Genomic DNA, 14,486 nt, shown 5'->3' on the forward strand with positions numbered 1-14,486 from the left:
GGAGAGAGAAGGAGGGAGCGAGGTGGGGAGAGAAGGAGAAATGGGAAGGGGGAGACGGGAGGACAGTAGGGAGGGGGTTGAGAGAGAGGGAGGGTGAGGGAGAGAGGAGAATTGAGGCAGTTTTAGATGTGAGGCTGTTTCCCAGAAAGTCCCCGTGTACGTACTGCCTTTCCGTCCGGCTCATGTCGGGTGCAGGGGTTGTGAGGGACCAAGCTCTGAGGAGTTCTCAGGTCGCCGTCTGTCCCTGACGGCCCTTGAGTCAGTCTTGAATCACAAGGTGCAGGATGTGTGCGAGAGAAAGAGAAGGTGTGGGAGGGGGAGAGTTTGGAAGGGATGGAGGTAGGGAGAGGGTGGGGGAAGAGAGACAGGGAGCTCCATCCTCACGTTTACCGATCCACCTCACCCCCCCCTCCCTCCTCCAACTCTACCCTAGCCAATCTTTCAGCTCAACCCATTCTGTTTGTGGGTGTTCAATTCCTCCCTCTCTCTCTCTTTCTTTGTTTCTGAATCTGTTTGACAAGGTAATCGCGGACGGTGGGGGGGGGGGGATGTGAAGTTAACGAGGGCGGCTGGATATCTGGGCATGGAAAGAGCGAGCGTGGCTCACACCGGGGAGAGACCGTTCACCTGCGCCCGAGTGCGGCAAGGGCTTCGCTCAATCATCCAGCTGGCTGAGCCACACCGAGGACAGGCCGTTCGGCTGCCCGGACTGCGGCAAGGATTTCAAGAGCTCCGGGGAGCTGATACCTCCACCAGCGCGTCCACACCGTGGAGAGGCCGTTCCGGTGCCCCCCCCCCCGCTGCGGGACAGGGTTCAAGTGGTCTTCGGCGCTTGCCGAGCACCAGCGCATCCACACGGGCGAGAAGCCCTTCTCCTGCGCCGAGTCCGAGCACACGTTCACTCGCCTGTCCACCAAAGTGTGGTGCTGGAAAAGCCCAGCAGGTCAGGCAGCATCCGAGGAGCAGGAAAATCGACGTTTCGGGCAAAAGCCCTTCATCAGGAATAGAGACAGGGTGCCTGCAGAGTGGAGAGAGGGGGTTTGGGAGAAAGTAGCGAGGAGTTTTCTTAATCAGCTGCCCGTTGAGAGTCTGAAGCCTGAATGCAGGTTGAGTTAGAACAACTGCACAGGGAACCATTTTGTCTCTCGCTGCAATAGTCACACAGGGCATGGGTCTTGAGTCTCCATGTTCTAACTCAGCCTGAGTTCAGGTTTCAGACTCTCACCCGACACGTCACTCCAATGAGTTCACGTTGAGGAGGGGCCTTTGGCAACCCAAAGTAAGGGGAGTGATGTAGAAACCTCAGTGATTTCTGATTTCAGTTGGATGTGTTCTCACTGGGGAGAGACCGTTCAGGTGCTCTCTCTCTCTCTCTCTTTCTCTCTCTGTTCAGACTGAGTTCAGACAACCATCTGCCCTCACTGTAAATACCAGTGAGTTCATACCATGGAGAGGCTGTGTTCACCTGCTAGATGTCCCACTTTCTGAGACACCAATGAGTTCATTAGAGACTGCGAGAGTGGGATTCGCTGTTAATCACATCGTAGGCACATCCACGTTTCATTGGGCCTTCTGACTGATGTCAATAAATTTCAGACCAGCTTCGTGTGTGAACATTCAGAATAAAATTCCTGTAAATTAATTTCGTGTTACAGACAGTGTGTTGAGTCTGCTTAATATCTCTCACACAAGTGAGTCCCTTTTGAAGGAGAACATAGAACATAGAACATAACAGCACAGTCCAGGCCCTTCGGCCCTCAATGTTGCGCTGACCTGTGAATCCAATCTGAAGCCCATCGAACCTACATTATTCCATTATCATCCATGTTTATCCAATGACCATTTAAATCCCCTTAATGTTGGCGAGTCCACTTCTGTTGCAGGCAGGGCTTTCCATGCCTTAACTGCTACTCTCAGTAAAGAAACTACCTCTGACATTGCCCTATATCTATCACCCCTCAATTTAAAGTTATGTCCCCTCGTACTAGCCATCACCATCCAAGGAAAAAGGCTCTCACTGTCCACCCTAACTAATCCTCTGACTATCTTGTATGTCTCTGTTAAGTCACCTCTCAACCTTCTTCTCTCCAACGAAAACAGCCTCAAGTCCCTCAGCCTTTCCTCCTCGAACCTTCCCTCTATACCAGGCAACTTCCTGGTAAATCTCCTCGGAACCCTTTCCAAAGCTTCCACATCCTTCCTGGCTCTCCCTTGATTCCCTGACAACAGGTGTGAGGAGCTCTTTTACCCCAGGGTGGGGGAGCCCAAAACACGAGGGTGTAGGTTCAAGGCAAGAGGGGAAAGATTTAAAAGAGACCTGAGGGTGGTGCATTCATGGAATGAGCTGCCTGAGGAAGTGGCGGAGGCCGGTACAATTACAGCACTTGAAAGGCATCTGGATGAATTGGAAGGGTTTCGAGGGATCATGGGCCAAGTGCTGGCAAACGGGACTAGATTAATTTAGGCTATCTGGACAAGTTGGACCGAAGGGTCTGCTTCTGTGTTGCATGACTCCAGGCGCATCATCACCACCAAGATTGAGACAATATGATCAGCGGTCTCTGCTGCCCCCAACTCCCTTCCACTAGCTCACTGGGTCAAACTGCCTGTGAAACTCTCTCCAGTTTATCTCCTGTCAGAGTTAACTGTTCACTCTTCTGATATTGTCCATTAAACCTTCATATTCACTGATCCTTTTAAAAAAGAAAACTGTGATTCCATGGTGTCTAAAGACCTTTTAATAGGTATCCCTCCGATGAGCTATCCTTCGTCCCTCCTATTTCTCATCGGCAGACTGCCACAAGTGGACGTCAACCAGAGAGCAGTCTGTTAGTTTTCACGTTTTCCCTGTAAATGCCTCCAGGGCACTCCTACACTTCTCCTTGCCTCTGTCACCACCTCCAGTTTGTACATCCCTCCCGATCCCTGTAATCTGTTCCAGTCCTGACATGTCTCCCCATCTCAGTATCGTCTACCAGCAGCTACATCCCTCCCCATATGTGAAAACACTGTCACCTTTTCCAGCTTGTATATCCCTCCCTCTCCCTGTGATTTGTTCCAGTCCTGACATGTCTCCCTATCTCAGTATCGTCCTCCTGCAGCTACAACCCTCCCTATACGTGAAAACACTGCCACACTCTCCATCACTTAATATCTCTGTAATGTCTTGCATCCCCAACACCACTCTCTATCTCTGTCACCCCCTCCAGCCCATACAGCCTTCTCTATCTCTGTAACCTGCTCCAGCTCTAACACCCCCTTAATCTACATAATCTTTTCCAGCCCTTCCCTATCTTTGTAATGTCCTCCAGGAACTACAAACCTCCCTTTTTTGGTACGCTCTGCCTTGTCTCTGTAAACTCTTCGAGTCCCTACATGCCTTCCTATCTCTGTCACCTCCTCCAGTTACCACATTCTTCCATATCCCTGTATCATCCTCCCATAGCTAAATTCCTCCCTTTATGTGAAACCGCCTCCGCCATCTACATCATTCAATATCTCTGTAACATCTTCCATCTCCTACACCAATCTATAGCTCAGAATACAACAGCAGAGACATACTGCTGAGGCTGTATAAGACTCTGGTCAGACCACATTTGAAACATTGTGAGCAGTTTTGGACTTTGTATCTCAGGATATACTGGCATTGGAGGGCGTCCGGAGGAGGTTCACAAAAATAGTCCCAGGGATGAAGGGCTGGTCACATGAGACGTGGATGAGGACTCTGGGTCTGTACTTGATCAAATTAGGATGGCGGGGTTGAGGAGGAGGGTGGTGGTAGGGGAGGATGGTATCACTGAAACGTGCAGGATACTGAGAGGCCTGGATTAAGTGGCTTTACAGAAGGTGATTCCACTAGTAGGAGACACTAAGACCTGAGGGCACAGCCTCAAAGTGATGGAACAGGCCTTTAGAAGTGAGGTGAGAAGGACTTTCTTCAGCCAGAGGGTGGTGAATCTGTGGTGAACTCATCGCCGCAGAGGAGAGCCAAGTCGTTGAGTATATTTAAGGCAGAGATCGATAAGCTCTTGATTTGTAAGGGGATCAAGGGTAACGGGGAGAAGCTAGGAGAATGGGGTTGAGAAACATATCAGCCATGATTGAATAGTGGAGCAGACTCGGTGGGCCCAAAGGCCTAACTCTGCTCCTATATCTTAGTGAGGCTGAACCATGCTGTTCGTAATTTCACTCACAGATCTAACCTCAAGATAAATTTCCAGCCACAAAACCACACTACCTCTGACACTGGATGTTTCAATCTCGATAATGTCAGCCATGTCAACCCCAGCTCATTTGTTGATGAAACTCTCGTCTTTGAACCTGACAATCCCAGTGCATTCCTGATGAGTTTTCACATTCACCCAGGCCCCATTCCAGAAATGTGAAATCCCCCAAACCTCTGTTGTCCAGTTCCTATTTAATATTCCCTTTGAGCTGTGTGTGTGCAGTACTTGGAGGTCTGCACAGCCGGAATGAAAATTAGAGGGGATGCTGGTCCTGTTCACTCATCACCCTCTTTGTTCCCTGACAGCAATCCTGCTCATTTCCTTTTGGGGCAATACTACAGCTTTATGAGTTCCCTTTTGTCTTGGCTTTCAGAAGAAAAGTTTTAAGACAGAGGTGTCAACATGTCTATTAAAAACCCATAACTCGTGAGGCCTTGGGGTTTTGTTTTTGGAACAATAGATGCAGCCTGGGTGGGTCCAGCTCTCACAGATCCAGAGATTTTCAATTTCTTAGTTTTTCAGTAGCAGTTCTTGTTGCGGTATATCTCTCCCAGTTTCACTCTCTCTGAGTTCTCCTGGGCTGCTGGAGGATGCCAGTCCATGGTTTCTGAATTTGACTTTTACTCGGGGTGTGTTTTGCTTTGAATCCAGTAGTCTGACCAATTGAATGGAACTGGAATGCAACATTTACCTTTAAAATAAGAAAAAGAGAAGGCGACCTTCTTAAAATAACTCTGAGGTGGTATGATCTGGCCCATAACACTTTCTCGTGCAGAACTCTGATGTCTGTTTGTGGGAGTCATTGATGATCGCAGAAACTTGGAAGTTTCACTGGGTTATTTTCACCTCTCCTTCCACTGAATCTGTAAATCTTAGCTCCACACATCCTAGTTCTTCCCTCAGCAGAAACGCGAGTGCTTAGTGCATTTAATCAATTGCATTCCTCCACTCCCAAAGTCTTTCCACCCTCTATCCCGTCTGGGTTCAATTCTCCATACCTTGTGTGTGGACTGAGGCCAAAGTCAATGAGGTCAGAACTGCCTCTCATGCTCATGGGAATCTAGCAAAATGTGGAAGAATAGGTGAATGATTGCTCATGTGCATAACGTTTGGACACCCTTTCTCCAGCTGAACGTGCTGATCATGCAAGTAATCGTTTGAACTTTCAAAGTTTGTAGGTTTGGAAGAAGGAAAATTGAATAATTCCTTTTGCAGTCTCAACTATCAGAATGGCCTGTCTCCTGTTTGTACTGTTCTGTCGGGAAGTGGGGATGACCAAGCGAATCCCTTTCCACAATTAGCTAGTGAGTATTCTCTCCCAGTTGTGATTACACCCACGATAAGCAATAACTGTTGTTAAACTCGAAAGTATTCAGAAAAAAATTTACAAGCATGTTGCCAGGGTTGGAGGGCTTGAGCTATACTGAGAGGTGACATTATAAAATCATGTGGGGCAAGGATAGGGTGAATAGATAAGGTCTCTTTTATTGCAGGTGAGGGGAATCCAAAAGTAGGAAACATAGGTTTAAGGTGAGGGAAAAATATGCAAGGGACCTAAGGAGCATCTTTTTCACACAGAGAGTGGTGTGGATATGGAATCAGCTGCCAGAGGAAGTGGTGGAGGCTGGTATAATCACAGCATTTAAAATAAAAAGAGGTGACCTTCTTAAAATAACTTTGAGGTGGTGTGATCTGGCCCGTAACACTTTCCCGTGCAGAACTCTGATGTCTGTTTGTGGGAGTCATTGATGATCGCAGATATATGAATAGAAAGGGGTTAGAGCAACATGGGCCAAATGGGACTAGATTAATTTAGGATAGCGATTTTTGAGAAGATTTGTATCTCAGATTGATGATACATCTCTAAGTTAGTTCGCTGAGCTTGAAGGTTTGTTCTCAGACGTTTCATCACCATACATCATCAGTGAGAGTCTCTGGTGAAGTGCTGGTAGTATGTCCTGCCTCTCTATTTATAGGTTTTGATTTCTTAAGTTGGGTGACGGTCATTTCCGGTTCTTTTTCTCAAGGGTAGGTAGATAGGATCTAAGTCGATGTGCTTATTGACTGAGTTCTGGTTAGAGTGCCTGTCTGAGAATGTGTGCGTTACCCCAGTCAAAGTGGTGTCCCTCTTTGTCTGCATGTACGGAAACTAATGAGTGTGGTTCACGTCTTTTGGTGGCCAGTTGGTGTTCATGTATCCATTGGCAAGTTTCCTGCTAGTTTGTCCGATGTAGTGTGTTTAACTTATGGTTTTACATAAAAAAGTGGAAACTTAGGTGATCCCAGATAACCAAGGGGCTGTTGCCAGAAGAATCTCACCTCAGAATCACTGAGCTGGAAGCTGAAATACATCAGGGAGAAAGGTAGCTGCACGGTTAGTTGACAGTCACACCTCATGATGTATGGTCGTCTTATTTGGACAACATTCAGGGATGTGAAAATATGACTCCAAATGAGGAAGGTTTGGGGACATGTTTATGTTTCTAAGAATGGCATTTTAAATCTAAATACGTATGCAGGCTGAGCTGGATAAAGCAAACTGGGAAACAAGGTATAAAGTTTGACAGTAGCGGTACAATGGCAGAGCTTTAAGGGTATGTTTAATAATTCGTGGCAATGGTTTATCCTGGGAAGGAAAAAAAAAAGACTGACAGATACATTAACTGTGGGAAAACAATTAAGGACAGCATCAAGTTGAACAGAACAAAAGTGGCTCAGTGGTTAGCACTGCTGCCTCACAGTGCCAGGGAGCCAGGTTTGATTCCACCCTCGGGTGGGTGCCTGTGTGGAGTTTGTGCGGTTCCCCCCCCATCTGCGTGGGTTTCCTCCCACAGTCCAAAAGTGCGCAGATTAAGTGGATCGGCTATGCTAAATTGCCCAGAGTGTCCCGGCTGGATGGATTTAGCCCTGGGAAATGCAGGGCTGGAAGGGTTGGGTGGGATGCTGTTCAGAGGGTCGGTGTGGAATCCATGGGCTGAATGGGCGCTTGAGGGATTCTGTGACTATATTGGAAGGTTAGTTACAGGTCAGAAGGTTGGACAGACTTTCGGGGACCAGCAAAGAATGACAATACAAAAGACGTTAGAGGGCATGAAAGCTTACTAGACAACAATAAGAAAACAGCAGGACCATTTATGAGTATTGATGTAACACACTTGAGGAAATGCATTGATTCTCAAGCTTCACTACTCCCTGGGTCACCACAAATATAAATGATCTAATCAAAGTACATAAAATCCCTGATTGTTTTGCTTTTATTCACTCATGGAACATGGGTGTTGCTGGCTGGCCAGCATTTATTGCTTGTCCCTCGTTGCCCTTGAGAAGGCAGTGGTGACCTGACTTCTTGAACCGCTGCAGTCCATGTGCTGTAGGTAGACTCACAAAGCCCACGACGGAGGGAATTCAATGTCGCTGTCTACTGGAATCAAGCGAACAGAAAAAAAAACCCAGGTCTGCACCGCATAAGAACTCCTGGTTATTACAAATAAATACTTTATAATCACCAGTAAACAGCTATGAATTATCAACATGCGGCTTCACTGTTTTAAACCCCCTTTCAAAACCCCTAAACACACACAGACAAACAAAACATTTTTTTCCCCCTCTCCATCCAAGAAAAAAGCAAACTGGAAAACACAATTCACCAGTTCATATGGTTCACTGAGATAATCCTTCTGGCTTGCCAAGAGTTTCTGTTAGTCATTTTTTTTTCTCCAGGTTCTTTCGCCTCTTCACAGGAGGCACACGGTAATTGGTATCCTAACCGCCAAGTCTCTTAGGCATTGATTAGAGGTAACAGCTTACAGCAATTGTGGGTGAAAATAATTGGTTTTCTTCAGGCTTCGGGTATTTTTGGTGCAGAGAGAGAGAGACACACACACACACAAAACCTGCCCTTCCAGATGTTCGAAGGCTTCCCAACATATCGTCCACGCCCACAAGCTGTTCAGCCACCCAGGAACCATTCAGAGAGTTGTCGTCATGATGATTTTGGCCATCCACAACTAGTCACATTTTCACCAACCAGTCAGCTACTTGTTGCCGGATGAATCTCAGCCTGCATTTGCTCCCTGGTGTCAGGCCACTAACAAAATGGCTTCTCCTCTCTGTTTGAACAAAGCAGCTGTGCAAACACCATACACAATGAGCTTCAGTGATCTGTTTTTGAAAGCACAATTCCTTCCACAATAAAAATATGGAATTAAGTCTATTAATGACATGAATCCATGGTTGATTGTCAGTTAAAGAAAAACCCAGCTTCATTAACATCCTTTAGGGAAGGAAACTGCCATCCTTACTTAGTCTGGCCTGCAAGTAACTCCTGACCCACAGAATTTTGGTTAACTCTTGTCACGGGGCAGCTTGGTAGCTCAGTGGTAAGCACTGCTGCCTCACAGCGCCAGTGACCTGGATTCCATTCCAGCTTCTGGCAACTGTCTATGTGGAGTTTGCACATTCTCCCCATGTCTGAGTGGGGTTTCCTCCAGGTGTTCCGGCTTCTTCCCACAGTCCAAACATGCACAGGCTAGATAGATTGGCCATGGGAAATGCAGGGTTACAGCGATAGGGGAGTGGCTCTGCTTGGGATGCTCTTTGGAGGGGGTGGTTTGGACTCGATGGGCTGCATGGCCTGTTTCCACTCTGTAGGGATTCTGAGTATAAGAGGGAAACATTCACAGGGATAAAGGATTGGATTTTATCAAGAAAGCAGAAGTAAATGGATCTTTTGGGGATGAAAAGCTATAACGAGTGGATTGTCATAAGGTTCAGCAGTGGGCCTTCAACTAGTTATAATCTATATCAATGACTTGGATGTCGGGGACCAAATACACGACAGCTAAATAGGGCGCTGCGGCACAGTTGAGATCGAGAGTAGTTGGTGAGCACAAGTGGGTCTCTGGTGATGGATGGTGAGAGGGCATCACAGAGGAGACTGAACCCAGTATGGGAGTAAGATCGAGCCCTCGTGGGGAAATCTCAGTACAGAGATCTGCAGGTCCATGGCGAGAGAAGGAACGCGATGCTGAATTCTTAACTTTCTTTCCTTATTTTTCCGCTTTATATACCTAAGATTTTGCACCTGGGTACCTTTGTACCCAAAGGTGGCGCCGGGAATGCACACTTTTCACTGTACTCCTGCACTTGAGTACATGTCACGGTCAAACCTAATTCGAAACAAAACATTTGCTGATGACACCAAGACAAGTCGGAAAGTAAATTGTCAAGAGAGTCTGCCAAGAAGAGTAGGTAAGTGAAGTGCATGGCAAACATTGGGCAATGGGGTATAATTTAGGAAAACGTTGGTGGAAAAAACTCAGAGGTACAGAGGAGCTGAGTGCCCGAGATCATAGAACCCTTACAGTATGGAAGTGGGCCATTCGGCCCATTGAGTCAAACACGGACCCGCTGAAGAGCAACCCAACCAGACCCACTCCCTAACCCCATATTTCCCCATTGGCTAGCCTGCACATCCCTGGGCACTGTGGGTAATTTAGCACGGCCAATCCCACCCTAACCTGCACATCCCTTGGCACTATGGGTAATTTAGCACAGGCCCATTGAGTCAAACACGGACCCGCTGAAGAGCATCCCAACCAGACCCACTCCCTAACCCCATATTTCCCCATTGGCTAGCCTGCACATCCCTGGGCATTGTGGGTAATTTAGCACGGCCAATCCCACCCTAACCTGCACATCCCTGGGCACTATGGGTAATTTAGCACAGCCAGTGCACCCTAACCAGCACATCCCTGGGCACTATGGGTAATTTAACACAGCCAATCCACCCTAACCTGCACATCTTTGGACACTGGGAGGAAACTGGAGTGCCCGGAGGCAACTTACACAGGCACCGGGGAAGAGGGGTGAAAGTGCAAACTCCACACAGTCACTTGAGAGCGGAATTGAACTCGGGTCCCTTGTGCTGTGAGGCAGCAGTGCTAACCACTGAGCCACCGTGCCGTCCCTAATACAAGCATAGGCTTAACAGACAATCAATTCTTCAATGTATAATTTCAGTTACATCACACTGCAAATTTTTGCTATAAATTCTGTGTTACGATCGAGCCCTCCACAATCACCTGATGAAGGAGCGTCGCTCCGAAAGCTAGCGCTTCCAATTAAGCCTTTTGGACTATAACCTGGTGTTGTGGTGATTTTTAACTTTGTACACCCCAGTCCAACACCGGCATCTCCAAATCATGACAAGCATTGTGAGCCTAGTTTGTTCAATCTTGTTGTTGAAGACTGGGCCCAGTTCGTGGAAAGAATGCGATTTTTTTTTTCCCTGGGCAAATGACACTGGGGCAGGTGATAAGCAAAACAAAAGGTACAAGAGTCATACAAAGTTAGTCTGCAGGTACAGCCGCTGATAGGTGGACAAATGTTGTCATTTATTGGAAGGGGATTGCAAGATAAATGCAGGGATGTTTCACTAAGTTGCATACAGCACTTGTGGGGCCACATCTTGTGTGCTGTGTACGGCTTTGGGTTTGGACGAATGCAAGGGGATTCATTGAACACGGTTCTGTTCTTGCGCAACCACACTTTATAGTAAACGATGCTTTTGAAACAGAGCGAAAAGTGTTGGTGATGTAATCGCTTTCTGCATTTCTTTTTTAAAAGTTTGCGCTTGAGAATCAGCGTTGCCAATTCATTTATCATGTCACAGCGAGTTCGCGTTGACGAAATGTGTGCGGCAGTGGAACGATCTGTCTAAGACTTTAAGGGAAAAAGGCGGCTGGCTTTCAGACAGAGGGCGAGGATCTTATTGAGTCGTGGTCCTCCTCTCCTGGAATTATTTGTGGACCCGCTGGTGCCTCAGCAGAGTGGACGACTGGGTGAAGGCCTTCCCGCACTCGGAGCAGGTGAACGGCCGCTCCCCGGTGTGCGTCCGCTGGTGTTCGACGAGGTCAGACGCTCTGCGGAAACCGGAGCCGCAGTGGGAGCACCGGAAGGGCCGCTCCTCGGTGTGGACGCGCTGGTGCAGCAGCAGCTCCCCGGAGCTCTTGAAGCGCTTCCCGCAGTCCGGGCAGCCGAAGGGCCGCTCCTGGGTGTGGACCCGCCGGTGGATTTGCAGGTGGGACGACTGGCTGAAGGCCTTCCCGCACTCGGGGCAGCGGAACGGCCGCTCGCCGGTGTGGACCCGCCGGTGGACGGTGAGCTGCGAGGACTGCCTGAAGCCCGCCCCGCAGCGGGGGCAGGTGTACGGCCTCTCCCCGGTGTGCACCCGCTGGTGCTTGGCCAGGGCCGAGGACGCCTTGAAGCCGGCCCCGCAGCCGGGGCAGCGGAACGGCCGCTCGTCGGTGTGGACCCGCCGGTGCGAGCGCAGGTCCCGGGAGCTCTTCCAACGCTTCCCGCAGTCCGGGCAGCCGAAGGGCCGCTCCTCGGTGTGGACCCGCCTGTGCGAGAGCAGCAAGGACGGGTCGGCGAAGCCCTTGCCGCACCGGCGGCAGGTGAACGGCCGCTCCCCGCTGTGCGCTCTCCGGTGCCTCCGCAGGCTCGACGGCTCGGTGAAGCCCTTGCCGCACTCGGGGCAGGCGAACGGCCGCTCCCCGGTGTGGACCCGCCGGTGCCGCAGCAGGTGGGAGGACTCGGTGAAGCCCTTGCCGCACGCCGAGCAGCGGAACCGCCGCTCCCCGGTGTGCGCCCGCCGGTGCTTCTGCAAGCCGGCTGCCTGAGCGAAGCCCTTGCCGCACTCGGGGCAGGTGTGCTGCCTCTCCCCGGTGTGGCTGCGCCGGTGCGATTCCAGGTAGCACGGGTAAGGGAAGCTCTTGCCGCAGTCCCCGCATTCCCATGGCTTCTCCCGGACGAAGCCTAGTCCGGAGCTCTCCCCTTCCATCTTCGACAGCCGGGCCGCAACCAGGTTCACTCCTTTTGGCTTCCCGACTCCAGGTCTAGTCCCCTTTCTAGTCACCTGGAAAGTTCATCGAAACAGGGCAGAAAGAAAAAAAAAGGGAGTGAGAGCGAACCCAGAAAGGTGGTGGGTCGAAGACCCCTGATCTCCACCCCCCCTCCCCCTTATGATTTTAGAAACCTCAACCTCCTCTGCTCCAGTGGGAAACGTCCTCGCTTAACGTGTAACTCCAGCCCTCCATTCCTGGCCACACCCTGGTAAATCTTTTCTGAACCCTTTCCAATTTAATAATATCCTTCCCATAACAGGGAATGGGGAGGGGATGGCCCAGTGGTATTATTGCTGGAGTCTGAAGCCAGAGATGAAGGCATGGCGCTGGCAAAGCACAGCTGGCCAAGAAGCCGGTGTAGTGGCTAAAATGCTGAAGTCCATTTTGCAACAGTACCAGACCCGCCAACTTTAAGGGCATTTAAATGGTCATTGGATAGGCATATGGACAAGAACGGAGTAGTATAGGTTAAATGATCTTCAGATTGGTTTCACGGGTCCTTGATGTTGTGCCAATCTCAGGGTCTGTACTGCGCTGTAACGTTCTATGTTCATTGTAAAAGATTTAACTTTGATTACAAGAGCAGGAGAGGACAGAGACAGCAGGGAAAAGGAAATCATAGTTGACAATTCTACTGCAATATCTTGGGGATGTAACTAGTCGAGTTGATAAAGGGGGAACCAATGGGTGTGGTTTGCTTGGATTTTCAGAATAAGGTCACACATTAAAGGGATCAGCACATGGGAAGTATACTGACATGGACAGAGAACAGCAGACAAGAAACAAACAGTAGGAATAAACAGGTCATTTTTCGAGTGGCAACTAGTGACTAGTGAAGTATCACAGGTATCAACTTGAACAATATATATTTTGATGATTAAGATGAGATTAGTTACAGTGTGGAAACTGGACCTTCGGCCCAACAAGTCCACACCGACCCACCGAAGCGCAAACCACCCAGACCCATTCCCCTACATTTACCCCTTCACCTAACACTACGGGCAATCCACCCTGACCTGCACATTTTTGGACTGTGGGAGGAAACCGGAGCACCCGGAGGAAACCCACGCAGACACGGGGAGAATGTGCAAACTCCACACAGACAGTCGCCTGAGGTGGGAATTGAACCCAGGTCTCTGGCGTAGTGAGGCAGCAGTGCTAACCACTGTGCCGCCCATGTGAGGAAACATATCTCCCAGTTTTCAGATGACACTAAGCTGGGCGGGAGGGTGAGCTTTGAGGTAGACGCTGAGATTTGTACAGGCTGAATGAGTGGGCGAATGCATGGCAGATGAAGCATAATGCGGTCAAATATGAGGGCAAAAACAGGAAGGGAGATTAGCTGAACAGTGATAGATTTGGAAACGGGATAGTACAATGAGACCTGGGAGTCCTTGTACACCAGCCACTGAAAGTATGCATGTGAAGAAAGCAAAAGGTTTATTGGCTTTCATAGTGAAAGGATTCGAGTACAGAAACAGGGATGCCTTGCTGCAATTGTTCAGGGGCCTTGGTAAGACAACACCTGGAGTATCATGTGCAACTCTGGTCTCCTTCACTAAGGATGGGCGTCCTGGCTGTAGATAAGGTGAATGGCAGGTGCTTTTTTTTCCCCTATGTTGGGGAATTTCAAAACTAGGGGGCACATTTTTAAGATGAGAGGAGAAAGATTTTAAAAAGACACAAGGGGCAAATTTTGTTTTTACACGGGCAATGGTTTGTGTGTGGAATGAATTTCCAGAGGAAGTGGTGGATGTGGGTACAGTTGCAATGTTGAAAAGGCATTTAGGGAGGTACATAAATAAGAAAAATTTGGAGGGATCACGCGCAGGTAGGTGGGACCAGTTTCGTTTGGGATTATGGCCAGCATGGGCTACTTTTGCTGAAGGGTCTGTTTCTGTGTTGTGCGACTCTATGGCTATGGAGGGATTGCAACAAAAGTTTACCGGACTTTACCAGATGCATGGGAGGAGTCATTTGGCTGGGTATATGAATAGGAAGGGTTTGGAGGGATGTGGGCCGGGTGCTGGCAGGTGGGACTAGATTGGGTTGGGATATCTCGTTGGCATGGACGGGTTGGACCGAAGGGTCTGTTACCATACTGTACATTTCTATGACTATGACTCTATGACAGGACTGACCCATGAAGTGAGACTGGATCAGTTAGGAGTAGATTCGCTGGAGTTTAGAAGAATGAGGGGGCCAATTCTGACAGGACGAGACAGGGAAAAGGAGAAAGTGGGGACTGCATTTCAGAGTGGAAAAGTGGCACTGGAAAAGCATAGCAGAGATCAGGCAGCATCCGAGAAACAGAAGATACGATGTTTCAGGCATAAGCCCTTCATCAGGAATA

At 49.0% G+C, this 14,486-nt stretch overlaps 1 protein-coding gene across 1 annotated transcript in view; it reads right to left on the bottom strand.

Annotated features, from left to right (window-relative positions):
• The window catches only part of LOC122543587 (gastrula zinc finger protein XlCGF26.1-like), a 92,116-nt gene that overhangs the window by 76,249 nt on the left and 1,381 nt on the right, over positions 1-14,486 (bottom strand). The window contains exon 2 of the mRNA XM_043682403.1: positions 11,030-12,144. Coding sequence (XP_043538338.1) covers positions 11,030-12,069 — 1,040 coding nt within the window. The 5' untranslated portion in view covers positions 12,070-12,144. The remainder of the gene's footprint in view (positions 1-11,029; positions 12,145-14,486) is intronic.

This window comes from Chiloscyllium plagiosum, chromosome 44 (assembly GCF_004010195.1).
Source record: "Chiloscyllium plagiosum isolate BGI_BamShark_2017 chromosome 44, ASM401019v2, whole genome shotgun sequence".
NCBI classification, from domain to species: domain Eukaryota; kingdom Metazoa; phylum Chordata; class Chondrichthyes; order Orectolobiformes; family Hemiscylliidae; genus Chiloscyllium; species Chiloscyllium plagiosum.